We start from the raw sequence: 20,194 nt of genomic DNA, 5'->3' as shown, positions 1-20,194 counted from the left end.
AGTACGATAGCCACTACGTAAAAACTGATCAGTGGCAAGTAAGGGTTTAATAAAACTACCACCTCCTTTCAAATTAGCCCACTTTCATCTTATACTGCATTGTTACTTACCACCAGGTGAGAACGCGTTCAAGTGTTACTTGTCATCGAATTAAAAAAAAATGCTTTTTTACAAATAGTGTCGTAAAATTAAAATAAACGTATACCTATCTTTATTATGAGGAGATGGTTACTGATTAAAATATGTACGTTTTACACGGCTCGTTGAACTAAGTTTGTATATTTTTTGCAGGTATCGTGGATAAGAAAAAGGGATCTTCACATACTCACTGCTGGAATTTTAACCTACACGTCCGACCAAAGGTTTCAAGTAAGTAATATTCAAATTAGTAAGAAACAAGTTCCAAGTAAAAACAAAATATAAGACAAAATCGAAAAGAAATTATAAATGAAGTACTAAAATAGCATAGATCTATCTCAATTGCAGTAATTCACAGTAATTTGATTAAGTAAATGGGTAGGTACATCAAGTTTTATTTTAAAAAATATCAATAGTATAAATCAATAGTAGATCAACAGTAAAAATTCTTATGAAGCATCAGTCGTAGCACCAGAAAGCGGTGGCGCGGTGGGCGGCGCAGCGTTGCTACGAATGACGCTACGAAAATACTGGGTGATGTATGTAGTTAAAGAAAATGGGAAGATTTGGCATTCGTGTTAAAAAAAGATCTAGTAAGCTGTCAGTAGTAAAAAAACTGCTAATAACTACCGTTACTAAAGCAAAGACAACTGAATTACCTAACATGAGGTAAAAAATGGGTAGGTAAATAAGAAAAATCATATTATAATAAATCATTCGCCATTGCACACGATAGTGTGAAAGTCTCTACAAACCTATGTCCAGTAGTGGATGTCTATCGATTGATAGTGATAGTGAAGAATTCGCTGCTATGAAATAACTTTTTAATTTGTAATCTGTAACGTTGCCTAACTTAGTGACGTACTAAGTTATTGTATTTCAGTTGTTTATTTGGAAAAATATATGCCTACACTCGGTCTTTTAAGTTTTCTCTGAATGGGTAGATAAATATCTAATCCATTTCTGTTTATCTAGGTCATTCGGCCTGACAAATCGGAGAACTGGACTTTGCAGATCAAGTTTCCGCAAGAAAGGGATGCTGGGATCTACGAATGCCAAGTAAACACTGAACCGAAGATGTCTTTAGCATTTCAACTTAACGTTATAGGTAAGAAGAAATAGCACTATTGATTAAAAAATCTATTCCAATTACGGCATTGCTTTGCTTTTTGCATTTGCTTCGAACAAGTTTTATTTGTACTTTCTTTATTTGTTTATCCAATGTTGGAATAGGCCTTCTCATGTGCATGCCATTCTTCCCGGAGCAGGGAAAAGTTACATTTTTCCCGAAAGCTTAGTAAGAAATAATTCACACAACGCCGTTCAAAGCCCGTACGGTGCCAAAGCTGTGCAATTTGTTAATAGATTTGTGCCGAGACAAAGAATGGTCTAGCATGAATTACTTTATACGACTCCAAAATTCTACGACCGTATCCCGTCGTGGCTCGAGCCTGACTTATAATATAAATCCACTAAAGTACTGATAATACGATAAAAGGTTTCGCGTTTCACACATCAATACAAAATCTCATTTAGCGTATTTCCCAATACACCATATATTCCAACAAATCTTATCAAGTCCCTGTATTTTGGATGTGTACTGGTAAAATGAAAAACAAAGATCACAAAACGAATGTAAAGATGTAGAACACCGCAACGTGAATGAAAAATAATATCATTATGAAAGAAAACGTCATTAAAACCCTTGCGTAGCACGACAACCTAATTACGTACTGGAGGAAGCAAAATTTTCCTGTTTGGGAAGTAGAGGAAAAGAATTCCATCTTTAGTAGGAGAGCTGAGAGATGAAAAACATTTAACAGGGCTCTCTCCGTCACTCGTTTCATACAATCGTAGTTCCAATTTCATTTGAATATTAAGCAACCAAAGTCCATGAAATTTTGCAGACATATTCTAGAAACTAATATCTATGTCTGTGGTTTTCCAGATTTCTGTTAAAATATTCGGTTTCAAAGTTACGCGGTCTTAAAAATTTACATACAAATCTTTGAGCCCTTGTAATTTTAAAACTACATATTTTTAGAAAAATCTAAAACACCACTGACACAGATATTAGTTTCTAGAATATGTCTGCAAAATTTCATGGACTTTGGTTGCTTAATATTCAAATGAAATTGGAACTACGATTGTATGAAGCGTGTGACGCAGAGAGTCCTGTTAATAGGAGAGCTGAGGCATGAAAAACATTCAATTTTGAATCGAAATTGCATTGTCGTAAAAGTTGTGACACTGAAACCTGACTTGAAATTTTGGTTGCGTTCTTTATATTTTGTCTTTCTACTATTTTACTGACATACCTAGCAATTTCAGTAACTCTTAGCCACTTTGGTTAGGTTATATTGTGCGCTTAATCCACACTTGCATAGTATTTAACATAATTTTCTAATTATTTATATACATATCTGTTCGTATGTTACGTTTACACGACTCATTCGTCTAATTAATATCGATGAGATTTGGTACAGAGAGATTGTACTTGCATTCCGGAGACAGTATAAAGAATGAGTGGTGATAGTAAAAAAAAATACCCGGCTGAGTTTGTTGTGGGCTCTTCTCAGACTTGGGCGCGTTTGAAACCCTCGTAGCTTTAGTTTTAAGTCACGTAATTAATTATCACCACTATATCGAACAAATTTAACAATTTCGACCATCAAATAATTTAATTTAATAATTGAATAAATGATTTTGACTTTGACTTCAAAGGGTTCCCACGGGATTTCTACAGAATTTAAATCCACGTGGATGAAATCTGGGATATCATCATCTATTAGGTATGACGACACGAGAAACCAAAAGTTGACGGAAAAAATTAGGCCTACTGATGACGACTTAGACCTACTGAAGAAATACCTACTTTTAATGTTGAACAACCTTGGCCTATGTCGTGACAATGCAAGCAATTTGGCGACTCTCGACTTTACAATTTGGTCGCGTTCTCTGTAATTAATGCTGTCTGGCGTCTTGCCGGCACTCATGGCTGAGTCTTAGATTAATATCATCCAGTTTTATCAACTTTCTTTTAAAAAAGTAAGTTTTTTTTTAAATTTGTTGCCTAATTTACTTTTTAGAACCTTTTAACAAGTAACATAATTGATGTAGGTATTCACCAGTTCCTGTGTAAATACGGGGTGCGATTATAAGAATTGTAGTAAATGTCATTGTAGCTAATTCTGTTGCATACAAAATGCAATGCAAGTACTCTCATGCTCTCTAAATTCAATAAGACTGCAAGCATAAATTATTCTGAAACTTTTAACCGTAAAAAGTTTCAATCTAAATCTAAAGCCTCATTGTAACCAGCCAGCAAACTTTTGCAAACTCTTAAAAATTTTACTAACAAAGTCATATTTTTCGTTTGATCAGTATATCTATACAACTTTATTCTACAGCAATAATTTTGAGAACACTTTCTTGTCGAATTGTTAAATTAAAACGCAGACTCAACAAGTGGTAATTAAAAATTTATAACACCCCCGACGAGTGAAGTAACTAGAAAAGAGCTGATAACTTTGAAACGGTTGAACCGATTTTACTCTCGATCAAGCCACCTTTCGAACAAAAAACTAAATTAAAATCGGTTCATTAGTTTAGGAGCTACGATGCCACAGACAGATACACACGTCAAACTTATAACACCCCTCTTTTTGGGTCGGGGGTTAAAACGTTTGAAAAACAACAATTAACTTGCAGTATTCCATATGAATTTGTTAGGTACGAGTAGTTACGTATAAATTATATAATCGTATGTAACACTTCGTGTGTGAGTCCAACTCACACTTAACCGGTTTTTATGTAATATTTTCAGGGTAGTAGCACACGCCGGTTATCTGCTAGTTTATATAATAAATTCAACTTGTTTGCAAGCTAAATAATAATTATTGTATCCTCATTTTCTAGCCTCGTCCAAAATATGAAAATGTTGGTTATTTATATTTTCTATGTTTATCTAAATATTGTATTATCGTTTAAAACAAATCAGGAGTTTCCATCGTCAAAGTATCCCTGCTCTCGGATATAAAAGTGCTGCGAGCATAAATTACGACGAAATTTCCTAATCATTAAAACTTCCAATCTTAATCTTGAGCCCCCTTTGTTTGGAAAGTTATCGCAAACTCGCGACAATTGCAGACTATACGGCGACGTTACGCTGCGATTTGGTTGTTCCCTTAGTAGTTTATACTTGCCTGGCATCTTGCCTCTTAAACGACATGGAAAATTTGAGCTTTAAACTTAGTCTCGGCTTTCAAAGTTAGCGAATATTCGGAGAATAGGCGTTATTTATTAATTTAATATAATATTTTTAAACCCCGACCCAAAAAGAGGGGCATTATAAGTTTGACGTGTGTATCTTTCTGTGGCATCGTAGCTCCTAGACTAATGAACCGATTTTAATTTAGCTTTTTTCGTTTGAAAGGTGGCTTGATCGAGAGTGTTCTTAGCTATAATCCAAGAAAATCGGTTCAACCGTTTCAAAGTTATCAGCTCTTTTCTAGTTACTGTAACCTTCACTTGTCGGAGGTGTTATAAATTTTTAATTTACACTTTTTGTTATATGTATGCCAGTTTTTCGTAAAAAATGCTTAGAACAATAAACAATTGTTATTAATTTTCCCCGCTAGCTACAATATTTGTGATTTCATAAGAAGAGCGAATGTGAGTGCACCTTCTAGGCAGGTGCGGTCAACCTTAGGCTGCATCGTCACTTCTTACTCGATTGAAAATGTAATAAAAAATTACACTAAAATAACTAAAAAAATAACTATTTTTAGTGTCATCACATAATTTTGTCTGAGAAATGATATCTGTATGTAGGTAGGGAAATAAATGTATTTACGAATAAAATGTCGATAAAGTAAATATTAAAAAAAAGCGTTTGAATAATCTTTTTAATTAAAAATCTTATTGCGTTTGACATTACATTAAAGCTATTGTTAGTCATGATAATTAAAACTTTCGGTATTAATTTTGAACTTCATTGTTTGGGAACGGTTGCAAACTTGCGCTAATTGCAAGCGCTACGTTGCAATTTTCTTCCTTCTTTGGTAGGTATTTAAAGTTCGCTTGGCGTTTTCACTCTGCAAGAAAAACATTATCGCAACACATTGTTAAATTTTTACAATTGAAAATACTAGTTCGCCTTCGCCTGCGTGATTTTCCGGAATTCTTGGATTTTCCGGTACAAAAATTATTCTTTATCAGTCCCCGGGGTGCAAGCTAGAAGGACATTCCTCTTAAATCAAATGAAACTATCTGATAACGTGTTTCAGCCCAAAATTTTGATATTTTGTAAATGTAGATTACACTAACGATTACATTAAAAAGTTACAAAGAAGACGAAAAAACAATTTTGTTTCTCCCCAACTTAGATTGTTCAAATGACACGTTCACTAGCCATCAACTCAAAGTACTTATTGTGAAAATTCGCAAGAAAATCATTCCTCTAGAGTCTAGACCGTAGACATAGAAATATATAGACAAAGAGCTGGCAACTATAAGACCAAATGACTAAATTCTGCAGCAGAGATAAAACTGAACATACCATCAACTCACATTGGAGAGGTATATTTCCACTGTTCGCCAGTTTCTTGCGCTCTTGATTGGCTCTACATACACTTTGCTACTCAGTTATGCGCTATACCTGTACCTACCACTGAATCAAATGTTTCGGACTGGTTTGAAATAGCTATTCTGAACAATAACTGTCCACTATGCTGTCAAATATCGTACTTATTATTATAAACGCGAAAGTTTGAATGTATGGATGTTTGTTACTCTTTCACGCAAAAAGTACTGGATGGATTTGGCTGAAATTTGGAATGCAGATAGATTATACCCTGGATTAACATATAGGCTACTTTTTATTATGGAAAATCAAAGATTTCCCACGGGATTCCTAAAGACCCGTCCGCTTAACCGATTTGTATGAAATTTAGTACCGAGGTAACTTACGTACCTGTGATTGGCAAAGGAAACTTTTTATCCCAGAAAATCAAACAGTTCCCACAGGATCTTTAAAAACCTAAATTCACGCGGATGAAGTCGCGGGCGTCCTCTAGTAAGCAATAAATGAACTTTTAGTAGAATAAAGTTGGGATATTTTTCGTATATTTCCAAGAAATCGTGTACACATCTTTGGTTTTTCATATCAATGCTATAATATTATAGACGCTGGTAGATTAAATCTTTGAATCAGTGGAGGAGGCCGCGTGAATAAGCACGGATTTAATCTCCATTTTGTTTCAGCGTATTATTTACCTCCCATCTTGGCTGTGCGTGTTTTACGAGATTAAAGTGCAGGTTTTACGAGTATTTTTCTTACTTTATTATTCATTCACTGTTTTTAATTATGCCTACCTATACCTACCTACAATACCTTTTTTAGGGTTCCTTACCTCAAAAGGAAAAACGGAACCCTTATAGGATCACTTTGTTGTCTGCCTGTCTGTCCGTCCGTCCGTCCGTCCGTCGTGCCTGTCAAGAAAACCTATAGAGTACTTCCCGTTGACCTAGAATCATGAAATTTAGCAGGTTGGTAGGTCTTATACCACAAGTAAAAAAATCTGGAAACCGTGAATTTATGGTTACATCATTTAAAAAAAATTAAAATGTGTTTCAATTTTCAAAGTAAGATAACTACTTATACCAAGTGGGGCATCATATAAAAGGCGTTTACGTGTACATTCTAAAACAGATTTTATTTATTTTTATGCATAAAAGATTTCGATTTATAGTGCAAAATGTCGGACAAAATACCCGAGTACGGAACCCTCGCACGGACTCGCACTTGGCCGGTTTTTTTAGTATTCGTAGTGCCTATTTTACCTCGTCATAAAAGCTTTACGTGCCTTCTACGGAGAAGGCACTGGTACAGTTTTCATGCTAACGCTTAGAAGGAACTTAGGTAACATAAAATATTTTCACTTTTCTTCACGCAAAACTGGAACGGATAGAACTGGACGGATTTGGCTGAAACTTAGAATGGAGATAGATTAATAGCCTTTTTTTTTTTTGTTCTCGTGAGAAAAATCCGTCATGGATACCACCGACCACGGGGGAGCACAGTGGTTATGTCGGACTCCTACCGACTAAAAACCTCACGAAGTTCCATCCCACCGCTGATGACGGACAAGGGACCGAAAACACCTCGTTACTCCGCCAGCGGATGTCCGCCTCAGCAGACCGTGCGTCTACTGCGCCCTCTGCTCCCTCTGCTAGGGACACTCAGAGGGACACTCCCCTCCTTGCCAGGTCAATTAGCCATGTGGCTAACAATGTCCCATGAAGAGAAATCATTAACCATGTCACCGGGGTACACCGGCCCAAGCGCTACTGCTACCTGCAACACTCAGGCAGACGAAGAGGTTACCTGGCTGGTAACCAAGATAGATTATAGCCCGAATTAACACATGGCTATTTTTTATAGCGGGAAATCAAAGAGTTCCTTCGGGATTCATAAAATACCTATATCCACGCGAACGAAGTCACGGGCATCATCTAGTTATTTGTATTATATTAATATTATACTCATATTGATACATATCACACATGAATAGGTATAAAAATAATTACGTAATAAGTAGGTTACTAATTCAATCAGTGAAATCAACAGAAAAAAGGTGTCCGGCGGTAAAATAAGTAATAGAAGAGAAAACCAATTTCGTTCCATCCCAACTAAGATTGCTCAGTGCCATTCCCAACGGTTATCGACTTACACAAAGCCACAAGAAAAACATCCTCAAAGCCACTAGGAAAATTAACCGTAAGGTCGCACTGTCAACATGGTATTAGAAATTAGAATCAAATAGAAAGATTTTTACTAACCCCCGACCCAAAAAGATGGGTGTTGTAAGTTTGACGTGTGCATTTGTGTACTTGTCTGTGGCATCGTAGCTCCTAAACGAATGAACCGATTTTAATTTAGTTTTTTGTTTGAATGGCGGCTTGATCGAGAGTGTTCTTAACTATAATAGAAGAAAATCGGTTCAGCCGTTTGAAAGTTATCAGCTCTTTTCTAGTTTTCTTATTGAGGTTTTTGTGTCGGGGGTTTTTCAAATTTTGAGTTATTCACGTAAACTTTTATAAGTACCTAAGTGATTTTGATTCGTCACTGAATATACCTTGCACATGTTCAAAATGCCTTTGTTACTGAAAAGAATCAGCAAGAAACTCAGCGGTTGCCCTTTTCAGAAATTCGATTTACAGTATTAATTTATACAATATTAATAAACATGTATATTGGTTTCGACATCAATGAATATCTTTAAAAACTATTCGACATCAAAAACTTGTAATGCCCGTTTCTCGACTAAGTAAGCAAGACATTTATTGGCAATCAAAAATATTCGTTTTTATAATAAGCTCCCAGAGGACATAATATTGGAAATGTCTCTCAATAAGTTCAACGTTTTTATAAAATGAAAAAATAATGGTGATAATTTAATAAAAATAAAACTTACTCGTTTGAATTTTTGTGGGCTGCTTCTCAGAGCAAGGCGCGTTTGGAACTCTCCTTGCTTTTTTTAAGACGATTACTTATCTTACCTAGATACCTAGGTACATATTGATAAATAATTCCCCTTTTAAAAAGGGACACAGTTCCCATATTTTGAAAAATACATGTGATTTGATTTTATTTACTACTCTTAGCCCGTGACTTCGGCCGCATGATATAATTTACAGCCTATAGTGCTTGGGTACAAGCTACCAGCTATCAGTAAAATAATTTTTAAAATCGTATCATTAGTTCCAGAAATTACCACCTACCTACTCGTACATACAAACTCACAAAGTAATAAATTTTACTTCTCTAAAATATTAGTACCTAAGTATTAGTAGGTATTGACAAATAAGTGCTCCAAAAAGCTATTTGCAATGACTTTGGAACAACATCAATAGCATATACCTATTGAGCTTGTAGAGTTACTTTGTTTATCTAAGTTGCAATGATTGAATAGTTCCAAAATTACTCCTCCCAACACCGGCGCCATAATATAGGCAATTCCGTAATAAAGAGGCCTACTTCTGGCAAGGTTATTAATCTTCCGCGCGGTGTAGGCGGCGAAAGATTAATTAGAAATATTTATCGAACACTATAAATCTTTTCGGTTGTTCCCTGGATTGGACGAATCAATTAATCAACAGAAAAATAGTACATTACCTATGTGGTTTGTGATGTGAACTGATGTGTTATATTTTCTTCGTATTATCTGATGCATCATTTTTAACCCCCGACCCAAAAAGAGGAGTGTTATAAGTTTGACGTGTGTATCTGTGTGTCTGTGTATCTGTGTATCTATTTATCTGTCTGTGGCATCGTAGTGCCTAAACGAAAGAACCGATTTTAATTTACTTTTTTTTGTTTGAAAGGCGGTATTTTGAATAACAAAGAAAATGTTATTCAAAATCCATATACTGTGTATTGCGCGCTTTTCATCATAACTTTGCGTACGTAACTGAAAGTGTTTATATGCACTCAGTAGTAATTACAGACATACCTAAGGTTTATCGATTTCTTTAGCACGTTCGTGAACGCTCGAGTATTATCAGTGAAAGGTCCCGAATTCGATTCTAATTTATCTTAGGACTGGTCTGAGGAGATGCCTTAGTTGTGGCCCGCTAACACTTTACTAGCAGAATCACGCAGTTGAAAGATATTTAGCTCTCCATAGCACGTTTTGGGTTATGGGTTTAATTAAAACTTCGCCCTTCCATGTTACCTAAGTGTGTGTCATCACTAATTAAGAACTACCAGGTGAAACCGCAATCAGGGGCTATCTTGTCTTCGAAAAAACTGGCCAAGTGCATGTCAGACTCGCGCACCGAGGGTTCCGTACTCGTATTTTTTCCGACATTTTGCATGATAAATGAAAAACTATTAGGTATGTACAAAAAATAATGTGTAAAGCCCTTGTACATGATACCCCATTTGGTATAGTTATACTACTTTGAAAATTGAAAATACTAATTATTTGTTCAGTTTAATATTTTTGTGATGTAACCACAAATTCACGGGTTTAGGATTTTCCCTTTGCTTGTGCTATAAGACCTACCTACCTGTCAAATTTCAAGATTCAAGGTCAACGAGAAGTACCCTGTAGGTTTTCTTGACAAACACGACAGACGAACAGACATACACACCACAAAGTGATCCTATAAGGGTCCCGTTTTTCCTTTTGAGGTACGGAACCCTAAAAACTGACTAAGGTCAGGTGGGGTAAGAGGGACGCGGGGGGAAGAGAAACTGTAACTAGTAAAAAGAAAACTATAACGGTGAGCTCTATGGTCACTACGTTGATATAACAGTATTAGGCGTAGTTCATATATTCTTGGATAGATGGCGCTACAACACGGCAGATAAGCGAGTAAAAGAGAGAAAAAAAATCAGTTGTCAAACTATAAAAACCAAGACCTAGCGGCGTTCCTTGTTTGTGTTATTAAAATATTAAAAACATCAGTTTTGCGGTTGATTGCTATGGTAAGTGTAATTATTACGTTTAATCTTTATTTTCTACGTATTGTATTGTTTGTAGTGTGTGTTTTTAGTGCTTTTTCGATGTCAATAAAAACATAACCTTCAAAATGGCAAGCTGGGAAAGAGGAACGTCTGTACTAGGTTAAGAGAAACATATGTTCCTCTTTCCCGGTTTCAGGGGGTAACAAACATTTTTAAAATCCCCTGAAATACCGGCCGACTTTTAAGTACTGGCCAAGATTTGTAGGATAAACCTACCTATGAATATGAACAACTTTTTCTAAATAAAAAGTCAGCTGTTCCATACAAAAGTATCGATCAGCTGTGACCAAAATGTATGAAATACTTAGTAGATTTTCTTTTTCGAGTACGAAAGTTGGTCCCATACAAAAGGTTAAGGTTTATCCTACAAATTTTGGCCAGGACTTAAAAAGTCAGCCGGTATAACATGTTCCGTAAATAGCCATGATTTGTTTAACTGTTTATTTGTTACAGAAAAAGCAAAATGCCTCGAGCTTATGAAAAAAAGACCGATAGAAGTTCTTACCCGAAAGAAAAACTATTAGAAGCAGTTAGGGCCGTTAAAAGTGGCGCTTTGTCAGGTTATGCAGCCTCAAAACATTATGTCATAGTTATATTTCAAAACATTATGTTATAGTTTATATTTATTTCACTACGAATGTTATTGTTTGTGACAGTATTTTTGTTGTGATACATTGTTGTTTACAATTACGCGTATAGGCCCAAGTGAGAAAAGTTCAAAATTGTTAGAAGTTTGTTTTGTTTCTTACGAGTTAATTTTTTAAATTGTAATTAAGTAAAGAAATTTACTAAAACCATATCTGTTTTTAGAATACATTTCTATCCCAACTATTCCGACCAATATTATAAATGCGAAAGTCTGTCTTTCTGTCTGTCTGTCTGTCTGTCTGTCTGTTGCGTTTCCACGCCTAAACCACTGAACCAATCTTAAGAAATTTGGAAGGTAGGTAGCTTGACACCCGGGGCTAGGGGCATAGGCTTCATTTTAACCGATCACGGGACACTAAAGGGGGTTCATGTTTTGAAAAATTGTGCCAAGCGCGATATAACCAAAACGCGGACGAAGTCGCGGGCGGAAAGCTAGTTTTTAATACGTTCATTTAATACCAGAAAAAGTTTAGCACCTCTGACCTTACCTATATGTTCCTGTTACCCCAAATTTCGTTTTTGTATGCTGTCAGCCTAAATAAGACCTTATTTTAAACGAGGTAAGGTTATCATTTCTTTAACTCAAAAAAAAATTTAATACATGCTATATAAACACTTAAAAACACGAGTTATTACTTAAAAGTATCGAGTGTTCCTCTTACCCCAAATCTCGGGTAAGAGGAACATTTTTATGACCTAGCTTTGTTGCTAAATTGTGCCGTAATTATACGAACAATCTAGTTCTGTATCAAAAAAAATTGTTAGTATATTTCAAAAGCGAAGATTTGTTTCAATTAATATCGAAATAAATGTATAATTTTGATAGCTGAAGGCCAAAATGTTCACAAACCAGTAAAGTATGTTTCTCTTACCCCACTTGACCTTATATAGTTTGTAAATAAACGATAATCAACATTCTATTAGTTTAACTCGATACCTTCTTTGTACAGAAGCAAAAGCAAAAATACTTGGACCAGCAGACCTTTACGTGAAGACTGGCAGTTTGCTGTCACTTACGTGTATCCTGAGTCAGGGTCCGCATGACTTGGGGACGATATTTTGGTATAAGGGTAAGTTCGATCAATTAATCAGCCTGTTTGGGTTCACTGGACAAAACCCTTCCCGAGAGGTCGAAACCACACACGGTCCTCCGCCTACCTCATCCACCCACTTCCCGCTACCCTTAGACTGGCCTCATATTATATCAGAAAATGTCAGATAAGAAAAGGACGCGCGCCGGAAGGTCTGTTCATCCATACTATACAATATTATAATGCGAAAGTGTGTCTGGCTGTCTGTCTGTCTGCTAGCTTAATTTCGTACAGAGTTAGCTTACATCCCAGGGAAGGCCATAGGCTACTTTATATCCCGGAAAATCAAAGAGTTCCCACGTGATTCTTATAGGTGCATCCGTTTAACCTAGACTGACACAATGTTGCCTGATCGGATGTACATTATGATTCTGGTGGACGAGTGGGATAGAAAGTTTTCTAGCAAACAATAATTATAATATTTTAACAATAAATTAAATTCAGTCTAAATCTTCATTGATTCCACCGCAACGAGACATTGCACCCAGAATCCAAGCATTGCCCTATCAAGGTACCTCGGTCAACGCCACCTAGGTCATCTAGTAGGTTCAACAATTCTTCTTAAGAGTTCTTTTTTTTAAAGAATATTAGGCATTCTAATCATGATTAATACTCCCCTTTCCCCTCCAATTAAGCGTTAAGCTTGTGCCAGGAGTGGGTACGACAATAGTGCAACGGGTGAGGTTTGAACCGCCGACCTTTCGGAATTCAGTCCACTCCTCAACCGTTGAGCTATTGAGGCTCTTTCAAACACATCTTGATCCCAGCCCCCTCTCATGGTCTCAGGGTTTCGCCTCAAAAGACTCCATAATTTTTTATTTTTGTATATATGAATTTCTTTAAAAAAATAATCAATCGTTATTACTTTTTTATTCTTCAGAATTAGAAAAAAGCCTCTTCATGAAAAGGACTGTATGACTAATCTTTTGACCGAAAGATTCTATGCAGTAATCGGTTTGGCCTACTCTACTTTCCAATCCAGATCTCTTGCTCTAGAACGTAATTCTTAAATTCACAAGTTGCTACTTTAACTCATTGACCCCCGACCCAAAAAGAGGGGTGTTATAAATTTGACGTGTGTATCTATGTATCTGTGTATCCGTGTATCTGTCTGTGGCATCGTAGCTCCTAAACGAATGAACCGATTTTAATTTAGTTATTTTAGTTTGAAAGGTGGCTTGATCGAGAGTGTTCTTAGCTATATTCGAAGAAAATCGGTTCAGCCGTTTGAAAGTTATCAGCTCTTTTCTAGTTACTGTAACCTTCACTTGTCGGGGGTGTTATAAATTTTTATTTTACACTTGTATGAAACATTGTTTTATTAGTTCTATTATTATCATTCATCCATTAAATACTGAACCATTTCTAATTTAACATAAGAGTCCTATGATCTATTTTCCTAAACGTTTTATGATTTTAATTAAACACAAATTACTTTAATACAAATACAATATCTGATAAATAAAATCGATAAATCACTGAAATAAAATCACATTATACTCATCATTAGTAAACCAATAAAAATTCAATTCCATTATCATTTCTGGTAACAATCAATTCCCATTATCTGAACCAAATATCTTTTTATTGAAAAAAATAATGTGCTCTAATTGCTTCGGGGCCGCTTCCTGTTTCAGAAAATCTTTTTCACAGGCACGTAACCCTTTAAATTTATTTGATTGCGGCAATCCAATTTCGAACTAGTATACTTAATCTATTTTATACCTTTTTTAACCGATTCTTTTTGGCCATTAATTTTATAAGAACACATATTTTCTGGCACAGTGCCTGCTATCACTTTAAGTAGTAAAAGACGTTTTCATTTTATTCATGTAAGACTAAACGATGCCCGCGGTTTCATCCGCGTGGATTTAGATTTTTTTAAATCCCATATCCCATTGGAATTATTTGATTGACCGGGATAAAAGGAAGCCTATGTCACTTTCCAGGTCTTTGATGAAACCCATGCAAAAATCAAATTCGAAAACATCATTTTGTTTGTGATTGGTGTGCGACTTAAAATGGTTAACGTCCACTGAGTTTTTTGTCTTTGTCATTTGTATGGGATTACCTGACAGAGAGAGCCCTATACCAACTTCTCTCCGTGGATAGAGTACAGCAATACCTATCCATCAGCTTGTATGCGTCCACTGCTGGACATAGGCCTTTCCAAGAGAGTACAACAATACCTATCGATAACTTGTTTTTTCTGTATAATCGTTCCAAATTAAACTCTATTCTAGAAAATCTGTTCCCTATCACGAGGGTCCTAAATTACTTTAATCGCCCAGAATCCAATTTCACCTATTCCATCCATTTTACACTTTTACAGGCAGGTTGTTTTAAACCATTAATTGTTCCAGAGCACGTATCATCTGGTCTATTGCCTATTTGTTACTGGACTTGTTCTCCGCTTTAGGTGCACAATTTCTGGTATTTATGCCCCTTTATCCGTTCTCTATTACGCTTGAGCCAGACTGAACAATTTTTCAATTGTCTGCCATATTTCCGATCCGATAACTTTCCCATTACAATCGTTTTGAATTAAGAGCATTTATACTGCTCGGTTTATGAATGAGTTTGCACTGAGGAACAATACTACAAAATGCCGTGAGCGTCATCATCATCATTATCAATCCATTGCCGGCCCATTACTGAGTACAGGTCTCCTCCCAGAATGATCCGGTCAAAAATAATCTTATTCAACCCACTTTGGATTTTATTGGTTGCCAAAGTTTAACGCTAACCGTAACTTAACTTTAACCACCTGTTATGCAACTGGACCTTATTTCATTTTTATTTTGACACTAGATTTTACGCGTGACTTCATCCGTTTGGATATAGGGTTCTAAAAATCCCGCGAGAACTCTTTGATTTTGAGTATAAGTTATTTATTTATAGGTTCAGTCGTTGTGGCGTTAAAGTGTAACCAATATTCAAACCTCCACATTTATAATATTTATGTGGATTAGGCTTAGGATTATTAGGAAATTTCTGAATAATTACATATCAAAAATCATTTAGAAATTTCCTTGAAGTGTAGATAAAAACACTATTTTAAAAATGATAAAAATAAAGATTATTAGGGTTATGATTTATATGAAGAAAATGAGATTAATCCTTGAAAAATTTTACAGGATCCAAATTAATAGAATATAAGGAAGTGGAGACGAACGATGTAGTCGAAGAGCCGAGAATTCGCCTGAAAACAGACTGGACGGAAAAGCTCACGTCAAGATTAATAATTGACAAGCTTCTACCAACTGACAGCGGGAATTATAGCTGCATGCCCACAATGGCTGAAGGAGCCTCCGTCAATGTTCACGTAATAAACGGTAAAGTATTAGAAACACTGACGCTTTATGCCCAATATCACCAAGCATTTAACCCCGGTTTAGTTAAACATAGTTACGAGATTTTCAAAAAGGAGACAAAGCATGTATAACTAAACCATGCTTAATTACTTGGTGAAACTAGGCATAGTGTAACTTGTCAAGTTAACGATTTGCTATCTCAACACTTTAATATGGACCAGAAAGAGACTAACAAAGTAGTTTGAACTCAGAGCTCAGAATTCAAAATTTACATTAATATTATCATAAAAAGAGACATACATAAACTACTTCATTATTGATTATAATCGCAAATAAATTAAAGTAATGTGTTTATTTATATTAGGAATCGTATGATATTTAGATATTTTTTCAGCTTGGATCTCATAAAATTGAAATTAAATCGTTAACATTTAATACGAGCTATTTCTTAGCTAATTTAAGTTTGGAATGTGTTAAAAAACAGGCTTTTTGTACAAACAAAACTAGTTTGGCGTACCTTATAGACTTCAATACCTTTTGATAAAATATGTACGGAAAAGTTATATTCTCTAAAAGTCTGTTTGGCGGCAGGACTTACGAAATAGACTTAAGTTCTTCTCACGAGAGATCCGGAAAAAGTTTTGTAGAAAATATACTATGGGGAAAAGGATTTCGCTATGGAATATTATGGGTTTATGTGATAACGTAGTTTTCGTTGTCTTATTTAGGATAAAAGAATTTTCGTTGTGGATTCAACGTTGTTTGTTTACGAAAATTATAATGTTTTTCCCCATGTAATTTAGCAATTTTGCATTTAGTATAGATATCTAATACTCAAAGACATTTAATTTGATAAGTTAGGTTTTCACTGTGATATTATACCGTGATTAGTTAGGATGCATTTAACAGGGCTCTCTCCGTCACTCGTTTCATACAATCGTAGTTCCAATTTCATTTGAATATTAGGCAACCAAAGTCCATGAAATTTTGCAGACATATTCTAGAAACTAATATCTATGTTTGTGGTTTTCCAGATTTCTGTTAAAGTATTCGGTTTCAAAGTTACGCGGTCTTAAAAATTTTCATACCAATCTTTGAGGCCCTGTATTTTTAAAACTACATATTTTTAGAAAATTCTAAAACACCACAGACACAGATATTAATTTCTAGAATATGTCTGCAAAATTTCATGGAATTTGGTTGCTTAATATTCAAATGAAATTGGAACTAAGATTGTATGAAACGAGTGACGGAGAGAGCCCTGTTAAAGATGGAAGCAACCAAACCCGGTTAGGGCAGTTTTACTAAGTCAATCTACTACGCAGCACCGTACCAGAACGCAAAATCGCTTGGTGGCATCTCTGTGCCGGTAATATTACGGTATCAAGGCCACCCACACGACGAAAATACACAAAATATCAAAGCAAATATCCATTACCTGCTATTTCAAAGTCGACAAAACTAGAGCGCCTATCTAATTAAATAAAACAGGACCCTGATGAATTAGGTAGCCCTTTGTGAAGTTTCATTAATTGGCCATGATGAGCAAAGTTCATTCTATTCTATTTAAATACTAAATGAAGATTAAGTCATTAAAGTAGGCCGGGTTTCATTATAACAAACTTTTAGTATTTAGTATTTCACATTTTGATACAGTTACTACCTAAGCACCTACCTACCAAGTTTATTATTTGGATTAATTAATAAATTATTTGTTTATTTATATTTCATTGAATTGAATATTGAAGATTTTTGTGAAGAGATAATAGGGAAAATGGTTGGTTTTGTAAAAACATACCCTAATGCAGGGCAAATCTGCAGGTCAAATAAGCAAGGGGCGCCAGCCAGGTAACCTCCCAGTGTGCCTGGATGCTGCTGGTCCCTTTTGGATGCGTCCGAGGGGAAGAGCAGTGTTCGGGCCGGTGCGCCCCGGTAACATGGCTAATAATTTCTCTTCGGAGATATTGTTGGCTATGGCTAATGACCTGGCAGGGGGGGAGGTTTCTCCGCGTGTCCCTCTGACTAGCAGAGGGCACAGTGGATGAAGCGGAGGATGGGACGCGGGCGACGTGCGCGTCCCAAGGTCGGGGGACGCACTTCGTTGGTGCGTCCCGGAGGTGCGTCGATGGGGACCGAGCAGGTCCCCGGTGGAGGGTCTGCCTTGGCAGACGTCGCTGGCTGGGTCGCGGTTGTTTGCTTCGGCCGTTCCCGTGACCCAGTCGCCAGGCGACGCGCAGTAGCGCCGCTGGGGTTTAGTGGGTATTCCGGTCGCCTCTCGGCCGGCGAGTCCCACATACCCTCCCTCCGGGGGGGGATGCGTAAATGCATTCCCCAGCGTCAACAAAAAAAAAAAAAAAAAAAGGTCAAATAAGCAACATTACAGTAGTTATCTATTTACACCGCGCTGACTTTTCCTTCCCAAAAAACCACTACCAAGCAGTTTGCTTTTATTAACCATTTGTAAGCAGTTGTGTAATATAAGCATCAACGCACTGCTTACCCTAATTGAAACAACTCAAATTTTCAATATCAAATAAGTACCTACCCCTACCATAATGTCACTTGTTCTGATTGTCATAGCCAGTATAACTATAATAGGTGTTCTATGCCTAATATTACTAGGTAAATAACTTCACTTATTGTACATAGTAATAAAATAGCTAATAGAACTGTACGCCAAGTGTAATCTACAGTTGACTATATAGTATAAAAGGAAATATTTTCTATAAGTAATAAAGTAAATTTTCTCGAAATCTAAGAAATACTAGGCTAATATTCTCAATTTTTCTTCACAGGGGAACATCCAGCGGCAATGCAGCACGGCAACGCGAACACAGCATCACCATGTGCCCTATCGGTTAACCTCGTCATTTCTTTATACTGCACACTTGCGACCTTATACACGAACACAGTTGACGGCTTTAGATGAAAGTTACATAAAATATCTTAAAAGATTATATCTTAAGAGATGAAAAGTTGTAAATTATATAAATATTTACCGTCGCGAAACGTTTTATGTTAAAAAATAAGGAAAATCGTATCTCAACTGTTTTTATTTGCCTGGTGTTTCTTTGCAAATAAGTATACCTACTCAGATACTCAGTGTATGCGCCACTACGTACTATGTAAGCTTAAGAGCTCGTTCGCACAGTCTGCGTAAGCGTTGCGTAAGCGTAAACAGCGTGTACAATTGCGTTGTAATGTATGGAACTGTATGAGACATGGCATACCGCTTACGTGGCGTGAACGTTCACGTAGACGTAATGCGTGCAGTTACGTCTATGGGTTCACGCGCGTCACTAGGCACGTGTCACGTGTACGTGCTGCATACGTAATTAAGGCCGATTCACACCAAGCACGTACACGTGATCACGCGCGTAGTGACGCGCGTGAATCCATAGACATGACAGCACGCATTACGCCTACGCGAACGTTCACGTCATGCAAGCGGTATGTCATATCTCATACAGTTCCATACATTACAACGTCATGGTACGCGCTACGTCTACGCTTACGTGCTGCATACGCGTTTGGTGTGTCCCAAATTTTAGTGCGAATCGGCCATTATCCCGCAAAAAACGTGCGGTGTTTATGTATTCACTCGTATTTTTGATAAACATTGTGACTGATATAAAAGGAAAACGTGACTGACTGTTCAATTCAATTTACTATTATGACGCAGACATTAGCTAAGAAAGGGTTTTTAAAATTCATCCCCTAAAGGGGTAAAATAGGGATTTGAATTTTTTTGCAGTCCACGTGGGAAGTCGAAGGCATAATCTAGTTTTGAATAAAATGGCACAGCTTTTCTTGTCAATTTAATTAAAATATGGAGTTACGTAACACTTGATTATATTAAATTGACTCTGCTTTTATCAACAATTCCAGAGAATTCAGATGAAAAATCTGTCAAGTGCGAGTCAGACCCGCACACGAAGGGTTCCGTACCATAGTACAAGAAATAGCCTTTTTTTAAATTTTCATGGCGGCCATTTTGAAATTTTTATTATTTTTTGTTATAGTAGCAATAGAAACACACATTTTGTGAAAATGTAGGAAAAGTTAGAAAATTTCAATTCTCTACCTATTACTGTTCATGAGGTACAGTCTGCTGACAGACAGACGGACGGACGGACAATGGACGGACAATGGATGCTAATTACTAGACCTTTGGGTAAGGAACCCTAAAAATGTGACAACGTTGAATAGTAACGAAACACACTTTATGCGTTTAAATACGAAAATCACCTTTTTAACATAGAACGTTTCGCACTAAATCGACGTTAAATTGTAAAAAAAAAATCCTTTTTGTAAAGAAAAATCCAAAGCCGTACTAAAAATAGAAGTAAAAGTTACTTTTGCGTCTCAAAACTTTAAAGCTGAGTTTGTCAAAGCGGTTTTATATCTTCGTAATCAAGTATTATTTTTCCAGTATTGGAGAGGAAAATAGTAGCAAGTAATTAGCATTT

At 36.2% G+C, this 20,194-nt stretch overlaps 1 protein-coding gene across 2 annotated transcripts in view; it reads left to right on the top strand.

Moving 5' to 3' along the window:
* Positions 1-18,832, top strand: part of LOC123865274 (zwei Ig domain protein zig-8-like) — a 142,602-nt gene extending 123,770 nt beyond the window's left edge. For both annotated transcript variants that reach the window (XM_045906225.1, XM_045906224.1), the window contains exons 4-8: positions 292-369; positions 1,114-1,246; positions 12,271-12,390; positions 15,549-15,746; positions 18,521-18,832. In XM_045906225.1, coding sequence (XP_045762181.1) covers positions 292-369; positions 1,114-1,246; positions 12,271-12,390; positions 15,549-15,746; positions 18,521-18,654 — 663 coding nt within the window. In that variant the 3' untranslated portion in view covers positions 18,655-18,832. The remainder of the gene's footprint in view (positions 1-291; positions 370-1,113; positions 1,247-12,270; positions 12,391-15,548; positions 15,747-18,520) is intronic.
* Positions 18,833-20,194: the final 1,362 nt, after the last annotated feature.

This window comes from Maniola jurtina, chromosome 5 (genome assembly GCF_905333055.1).
Source record: "Maniola jurtina chromosome 5, ilManJurt1.1, whole genome shotgun sequence".
Classification (NCBI taxonomy): domain Eukaryota; kingdom Metazoa; phylum Arthropoda; class Insecta; order Lepidoptera; family Nymphalidae; genus Maniola; species Maniola jurtina.
Note: the sequence above shows the minus strand (reverse complement) of the source record. Positions and strands in the feature narration are given on the sequence as shown.